This window comes from Poecilia latipinna, unplaced genomic scaffold (assembly GCF_001443285.1).
Source record: "Poecilia latipinna isolate Pla-1442-1.1 unplaced genomic scaffold, P_latipinna-1.0 Scaffold1240, whole genome shotgun sequence".
Classification (NCBI taxonomy): Eukaryota; Metazoa; Chordata; class Actinopteri; order Cyprinodontiformes; family Poeciliidae; genus Poecilia; species Poecilia latipinna.
In genome coordinates, this window is record NW_015113856.1 from 286,510 (window position 1) to 295,210 (window position 8,701).

The 8,701-nt window shown below is 39.8% G+C and overlaps 1 protein-coding gene across 2 annotated transcripts in view; it reads left to right on the top strand.

Annotated features, from left to right (window-relative positions):
• The window catches only part of LOC106960869 (septin-7-like), a 35,080-nt gene extending 33,495 nt beyond the window's left edge, over positions 1 to 1,585 (top strand). For both annotated transcript variants that reach the window (XM_015054229.1, XM_015054230.1), the window contains one exon: positions 1,247 to 1,585. In XM_015054229.1, coding sequence (XP_014909715.1) covers positions 1,247 to 1,283 — 37 coding nt within the window. In that variant the 3' untranslated portion in view covers positions 1,284 to 1,585. The remainder of the gene's footprint in view (positions 1 to 1,246) is intronic.
• Positions 1,586 to 8,701: the final 7,116 nt, after the last annotated feature.

The window sequence follows — 8,701 nt, forward strand, 5'->3', positions numbered from 1 at the left end:
GCAGCACATGCTCAGGTTATCAAAGTCCATAGCAGGCTAACAGTTAGGCTAGTATAACTGACCCACTGCTCACTTGTTCAATGTTTTCTTTAAGTTAAAACGTTTTCCTCACCTGTGAAATCTGAAGCCCTTATTACCATTATCTATGGTTGAATTAACTGCTAAACATTGCGTCCGTTGTTCTGATTCTTTGCGTGATTGTAGTAGTTTCCTGACCACCGATATTTCTGACTCAATGGACAGCAATGGCAATAAGTCACGTGATGTCCAGTCCAGTAACGTATATATCCACCAATGCTGCTGGCGCTCTGTCCTTCTCTCGCACTTCCCGCTACTTAGCAGTAGGTGTCAGGTTACATTGTGTTGCATTCAGTGTTGTCGGAAAAAAGAGTATCATGCGCTTAATGTTCGATTTGCCATAACTATTTATTGAATTCATTGTCGCCAGCTGGGGTGGCAACAGGGGTGGCAAGGCTCTCATTTGGGGTGCAACTGCCACCCCAGTAGATCCGCCCCAGCAGGATTTTAGATATTTAAAACAGAATAACGAATCAACAATTATTGTTATTGATTGATATGAAATGCTTATATTGTGATATATTTTTCAGCCACATCACCCTGCCCTATATACAACTGTATACAGGTGGAGGTAAATAATAATGAAATAAATACAAATGAATAAAATTAAAATCTAGAATAAGCATTATACAAACATTATTTATATATATATATATATATATATATATATATATATATATATATATATATGAGGCACCAACAAAAACAATGAACAATTAAGACAGTCAATAAAGATATTGCACATAGCATTTTCAGACAGTCTGAGTGTGGAGATTATTGGTGTTGACCTACATAGTGCATTTCAGTCTAGAATGTAAAATCCATTTATGCCCCACCAAATAAATATTTATACATTTAGCTTTACTTTCATGCCACAATATCTATTCTTTCAAAAGTATATCTGTACAATTCATTTATTATGCAGTCTATCACGATCTTTCTGAGCAGGAGCGGTGCATTTCTGTAGATGGCAGTAGGACCACAGGGAGGAGGAGATCCATCTTTTCACAGATCCATGTCTCATGTTATAAGAAATATATTTTTATAAAAGTTACTGCAGATTTATGTTTGATCCCTATAGCAATGCTCTGTCCTCATCAGGATTTAGATCAGATGACTGATAAATGTGTTGAGTTGTAAGTCTGCATTTTTGCTCTGGTTTCTGCAGGACCATTGACAAGGGCAAGAAGAAGAAGATCTTTTAATCTTTCTCTGGACTGTTGGTTCTGATCTGCCAATCTGCCATCTGCTGATCAAACTACTCCCACCGTTTGACCACCTTGTGTGACTATCAAGTGAAAGCCAGTGGGCAGCATAGTCTGAGTTTAACCTTAAATAACCCTCATTATCTCTTTTCTGGATCTATTTTGGGGCATACAAATGTACGCAAAGAAGCATGACTACTATTTTATCTTCCTGATTCAAACAGACGGAGTTCAGTTATTCTTTGCTCTTTGTTCTTTTGCTTTGGGAATATTTCATGCTGCACAATCTTTTCAAGCCAAAACCCAAACAAAGGGTCAGCCCACCACTTCCTGTACACTCAAAGTGTGAGGCTGCAGTTAACATGAGCCACTGCTGCTTTAACTAAAACTGTAACCAGGTATAGCAGTGTTTACTCATGATTGTTCATATTTTCTTCCCTTCTGTTCTTTCCTGTTGGCCTGTGTATAGAGATGGTGTTTAATGTGAGTGTTGTAGATGGTGTTGCCCCTGGAAACCAAAAGGACTCCTCAGTGGGCTCACGCAGAGCAGAACCAATCAGGAGAGGGCGTTGTGCAGTCGGTGCTTGGATTTGACTTTTGGAGCTTCTACAGATTTTGCATAAGAATATTTTCCAACAGAAACTTCCTATGAAAGATGAAGCAGACAGTCTGTCTGTCCTGCTTCAGGTTGACAGTAAACATCAGTTGGACTGCATCTATTTTTTGTAATGTTATGTTTTAATGTACAAAGTCACAAAATAAAACTGTGATGGGGGAAATAAAGGATATTCATTGTAAGTCACAACATTTTAAAGTTATAAGAGTTTCATGACACAATAACTTTCAGTATAAATAGATTAGTGAGGAAAAAATGTAGTAGCCATTAGTTAGCCAACTGACTAACAGTGTGCAGCAACATGTGGGGAAAGGGCAGCACTTTGTGCCTCTGGCCTCTTCAGCACACTCTCATAAAAGTCACTTTAATCAGAAATTCTGGAGTTTGGAAAGTGTCACTTTTTAAAACGTTGGCTTAAATTAAAGTGACTGCCAGCCCAGTGTGCTGATGTAACATATTGAGCTCGTTTCACGTTAGCTTTGTGTTAAAGGTTTGGATGGCTACAGGATTTTAGCACAGCAGTACAAGATGTTAGTAAATGATGTGGTTCTTTTTTCAGGGTCCAAGGTTATCTCCAGTGCGTTGGCTCGGTTGAAGGTCGAGGTTTTCTGCAGACAAACTCAAACAAACCAAAGAGCCAGTTGACACCAGGAAAACCTTTTGTAAGCTGATCCTCATGTACAAGTGAGGGTCCCTAATTTAATGCATTGAAGTTGCTTTTTTCACATTTTTAATATCTACAGTTCATATAAAAAGTATTTAGTCCTTTGGATATTTTACCCTTTTGTTGCTTTGAATAAATGTTTTGGGGAGGGGGGGTTTGACAAACTTTTTTGTCAAAGGAAAAACTGACTTTTACTAAATTATGAAAAATAAAAATATGAAAGATAAAATAACCTAGTCAGTAGATTATTGTATCAGTCAGCTGCAACCTTTGGCTGGTCAGCTGACTTTTTTAGTTTGCTGACAAAAAAAAACTGTAAAGTTGGACCTTTACAAGTCAGACATTTTTAGTCAAACCTGTAAAGACACTGTTGCAGTAATCAATGTGACTAAAAATAAACACATCATGGATGAGTTTCTCTAGATCTTGCTGAGGCATTAGTCCTTTAATCCTGAAAATGTTCTTCTTCTTCAGGTGATAGAAGGCCGGCTTTGTAACCGTCTTTATGTGTCTGAAAGTTCAGGTCAGAGTTCATCACTACACCCAGATTTCAGTCTAATCTCTAGTTTCTAGTTTGTAAAACTGAAGCTGTGTTGACTCTAGATCGTCTCTCTTGAGGTCCAAAGAGAACTTCAGTTTTCCTTCAGCTGGATAAAGTTTTGTTACATCCACACATTTATCTGTTCTCAACATCTGTTCAGTGATTGGCTGGCTTCAGGGTTGGTGCACATTCATGTAAACAACACATGAAAATGAGAAATGTAGAACTCATTCAGACCATAAAAGACTTTTAGTTTTTGTATTATTGTGATGCTCCCCAGGCCATGGTAGAAAGCCAAGTAGTCTAAAATCCCCTCTGTTGTTAATGTTCTCTGTGACCAGAGCCGTTTGGCTGGCATCAAATAGGAAGATAAACGGATCAAACGCCACCAACCTTAAGCGTATTGTGGCCTTTAAGCAAAACGTTCTGCAGTTTGCCCAATAGGTGGCAGCATAACATTCTAAAACACTATTTCTTGATAGTAAGAGATGGTCCTGTCCCTGCATGAGCCATATCTCTGGGTCTGAACTTTAACCAGAACACAGCTGCTTTTACTGCAATTCTGTGGAGCAAAGGCAGCCCAACCACCCCATTTCTATTGGCCTTACCTTTGACCCAGATGTCCTCCTTCTTACCTCCATGCCACTATTTCTCCTACAGGACAGATTATAGGTCTTATTGAAAGAACAGTGCTCCAGTGGTCTCATCAGTGTGTTTTATTTTGTAGGAGTTCTAACAGGTAAAATTATGTTCTGGATAGTAAAGTTTGTTGGCGTTCTTTGTGTTTTCCTGAACTGAAAGAAGTCGGTATTTGCTGTTACCTGGACTTCTGTTGGAGATAAAGTCATGTGATCGGAGATCCAATCACATGACAATTCCAGAAGGAAAACCCAAACATTCCTTACCCAGCAGGACTCCAACTCATTCTGACAGACCAGAAGACATGTACAGTCCCTCCACTAAGATCTGGGTCTCCTCCCAGTGGGACCAGAATAAAAGGGAGGGTTCCAGGACATATCCTGGTCCAAAGTCTCCCATCATTTGTGAACATTCCATTAAGATGCATAAACTTTGACCCCTGACCTGGACGGAGCAGTCCTCCTGGTTCCAGTTGAGGACTATGTCATCTGACTTGGCCAGGGTTGACGTTTTACTGAAAAGCTGAAGATGTTGAGTTGAAAGCTGCAGCATTGACCCATCATTCTTCTTCCTCTTGGCAGGTGTAGCTATTAGGAGCCAGATAATTCTGCTCTGCCTCTCATAGAGAGCTAAGTGACTCTAACAGAATCCAACAAGAGATGATTATGGGACAGATCAAGTTTGTCAGTCAGTGTTAGAGATGGAGTCAGAGTACTCTTGTTTTACAGATGACAAATATACTTTCAACATTTTAAATAAAACCTCTCATTAGCAAGTGTGTCTTGTCCACATTGCTCCAGCTGTGGTCTAATGATACTTCAGGATAAACCCAGTTAGACACAGTTAGGTGAAACTGTAATTGAATCTTTCTCTCTTGCTTGTTCAAATAAAAGGCAGACCTTTTGGACCCTAAGCTGATGTTTGCAGAACACACAGAAACTCTCGCCACCGGGCGCGTTTCCTGACTATGTTGAGTTCCCCTGTTGCTGACTGGCCAGCCTGCGCCTGACGTCCACCAGGTTCAGAAATCATCAGTGACTGTGACCCTGGTGGAACCCTGATCTGACTGACCCGTCTGTAGAATTACATAGCTTCTCTGTTTGGTTGCTTAAACCAAACAGTTTAGTTGTTTAAAACAACAATTTAAACCATTTGGTAGTAACTTTTTTACGCTCCGGTGCATCTCTGGAATGCCACAGCGTCTAGCTGTGTTGATATATGCTTCTGTACATGTTTCATATATGGGTTGGCTCTGATATGTCAGGCATTCGGCAGTCAGAGGACAGATTAAGAAGGCAGTAAAAATGGCTGCTTGCGTAATGTTCTTTGGCTTTGAACCCTAAGGTAATAGAAGTCCGATGAAACCAGGACATGAGAGGATCCCATCGGTGCCAATGAATAAACCGCACACTCACCTGGTTTTCTACAATAACTTTGCTTCTTTTCCAGTCATCAAGTTTAAAGCACTACTCTGGTTAAAAAGACGTCTACTTGTTAGCCCAGCTTTGTTCTAAATCCATGTTACATAATGAGGTGGCAGTGTTCTGCATGCAGGCCAGGGGACATCCTGTCTGGAAATAGAGATGTAATGTGAGCCACAGGTTGCTCTACCAGCTGGCTGACTGCTGATCGCACATCACAGGAACTGGCTCCTACCTGAACAGTACACTCATTTGATTGGGTAAACACAAAGAGCCAAGAGGCAGAATGTGTATCTTCAAACAGATGACAGCATGTTAATAAAATAATATGTCTGCTTTTAGATTTTCCATCATGTAAATCAGTCCACATTGTATTATTCACTGTGTTTTGGCTCAGAATGCTGCTTCTACATCAGCAGTATTCTCATGAAATGATATTCTTGCACAATGTTAGCCGTTAGCTGGATTTGCCTCAGACTCTGCTTTTCTATTGATCCAGACACATTTAATGGCAATATGTGCAAATATGAGTAGTTCTAGAATTGTGCTGCTCATGGTGGCAGCTGTGCTGTTAGTTCTAATTTGTTTTTCTAAAGTTTGATTTGATTTGATATTTATTTGGACGAATGCTGCATGTTTGGGCAGCAGTTCCTGTCTGGCTTTGGATGTTGTGCTGCTGGAAGAATTTTAGCTTTTACTTTCAGAAAGTTGCTGCATAACTATGGCAAAAGGGTATCGTTTTTACCTCTGGGAGCAACTGATTAGCATTTCAAAAGCTCAAATAACACCTGAACTATGACCCCAGAGGAGGTGAAAAGGAGACTTTTGGATGCAGAGCAGGAGCAGAGGGAGGAGGAGGAAGTTCAAACCATCATGAAAAACAAGGATCCCCAACTTCAGCATCTCTCTAACCGTACAGCCAGACAGAGATTCAAAGAAGAGCAGCAAACGCAAATGAGGTGGATTAGTAGAGCTTGCTAACAACTGCTGGTTGTAACAATATCATCTCTGCTGTTAGCTGTGAGCTGTTAAAGTGTCATAACAGTCATGTAATTGTGGCACAGCAACCGTCTTCAGTCAGAGGGCTTTTCAGATTCATTACAAGACTGATTGCTACTGGAGATCCTTCCTGTCCACAGCATCACCATCCACAACAGCAATTTCAAGATACTTGGATGATACAAGTTATTCTCTTTGGGATAAATAAAGTAGTTTTGAATTAAAGGAATATCACATCCATTCTTTAATCGGACTGAAATTATTCAAAAGGTAAAAATAAAATAAAAAATCTCAAGTTAATAAATAATTGTTTGCAACTAAATCTCCTGTGGTATTTTGTTGCTACCTCCTGTACGACCTCCTTCAGTCAGGAGGACATGTCCCCCTTCATAGGAGACCCTGCTGGACCCCAGCCATGAAGGACGGAGTTACTTCCAGAGAAAGAACTGGGATGAAAACTCTTGATACCAGAATGAACGGCATTAACCCCGTTTCAGTTACAAGGAGGAAGAGGAGGAGTGTAGTCATGACATGATCACAAGGTGACAAAGCTGGGATTGATGGCACAGTTTGTCTCTATTTGCTCTGTAGCAGGACAGACATGCAGAACCCCGGGCTCCTGGTGGAGAAGAGAGGTTCTGCTTCTACAAAGAAACTGGATCCAAAGTAAATATTCAGTCAGCCATCTGGGCAATCACTGACTGTATCCAATCAATCCTGAAGACGAGGGTGGAAATGGACTGAACCTGGACCTGTTTTAGTTGGAAGTCACATGTTGTGAATGGAAGATAAATTAAATGGTAATGTCAAATCTTAATATGTGAAAACAGTTCAGGTCATTTACTGATGGTTTCTGTATGTACCTAACGCTGTAGTGTAATTAACGGTTGATTCCTGCCTAAACTACTCCAGCTCTAACTCTGATCCCAGAAACTGTAACTGGTGAAACATGCTGAGGATTATTTTTGAAAATGGAGACAAAACAAACATTGAAAGACTGAAAAACTGCAACTGCAACAGAGGGAAATTAGAAACAACATGCTGTTTAGTCAAATAAACTTCATTAACAGAAGGTTGATGAAGCCATTTTCAAACTGTCAGTCTTTAATGACACAATTATTTTCAAGAGGGAAACATGTGAAATTGTTGCCAAGTTTGGTAACTGTGATTGTCCAAGGTCAGACAAACTACATATGTAAGAGCTCTGTCTCTGACTACAGGCAACAGTCTGCATGTTCAGGGTCAAAGTTCATGAGAGGACAATCAGAAGAAGAATGGACTTGATAAGAGGGGTTGGAAGATAAAGCCAGTTTTCACTAAAAAAGAAAATGGCGGAACAATCTTGGGTTTACAAAGCTGCATCTGAATGAACCTGAACATCCCTGGAACATTGACCTGAGAGTTATGAGAGCAAAGCTGAGATGTTTAGAGTACGGTGGAGGAAGGATGATGATATGGGCTTATCTTACTTCTACAGTACATGGGCACCTTGTAGTCATTGAACTCATCATAGAGAGTTCAATGACTTTGTAGAGATACACATTCTAGAGTAAACTGGGACATGGAAAACCCAGTTTGGACACAACCTCACATGTTTCATGTAAGCAAATCAACCTTTTATGAGAATAAATTAGTCAAAATGACTCCATAATGCTAAAAGAGACTGATGAAAATGAATCAGTGCTGAGATGAATGTACCACAGAAAATCTAAATAATACTTTTGCATCATGACTAGCAGCCATCTAAACCCTCACAGACCCTGGGGGCTCTCTTCTCTGCAGCAACAGAACGTTTCTCACTTACACAGTGTCTGCATATTAATATTCATATATAGAAGTGTCTCTATGTATGAGACACTGGTGTTCCTAGGCACTGTCTCTGCTTACTGTGAACTCTCTGCAGCAGGATCTGCTGGCTTCACACATGAGCTGAGAATCAGCTGATATATATACACACACACACACACACACACACACACACACATACATATGTGTGTGTATTTCAAAGTTCCATTGTGAAAGAGTGAGGCAGCATTTTAAGGTGATGAAGCAGGATATAAGGATCATTTCGTCTGTTCAAGAGGGCTTTTCAGCACTGCACACCAGGAACAGTGGTGATAGATGTTGATGATAAAGAATGAACTGGAGCACATCTTATCTGAACTGGTTGTTATGGTGATCTAGTGAGAGAAAGAAGCAAACTGATCCAATCAATTTATAGATAGAGACCATATCACTGAGCCCAGTTCCATCACAGTAGCTCTGAGATATTTAACTTTACTTTTAGCTATAATGCTAGCTGTGCATATTGTAGTTCTTTTTCAGTTCCTATAGATAGTTTAAATGGTTTAAACTGGGGTTCTATTGAGTCAATATCTTACTAGCAGTATCTATCTTACTTGACTCTTAAACTAAAAAATAACTTTCTAGCTCAGGGGTCTGCAACCTGTGGCTCTTTGGGCCTTTCACAATGGCTCTTAATAACTTAATATTTTTAATTTTGGATATAATAACAAATAACACTTTTTTTTAGTTTAT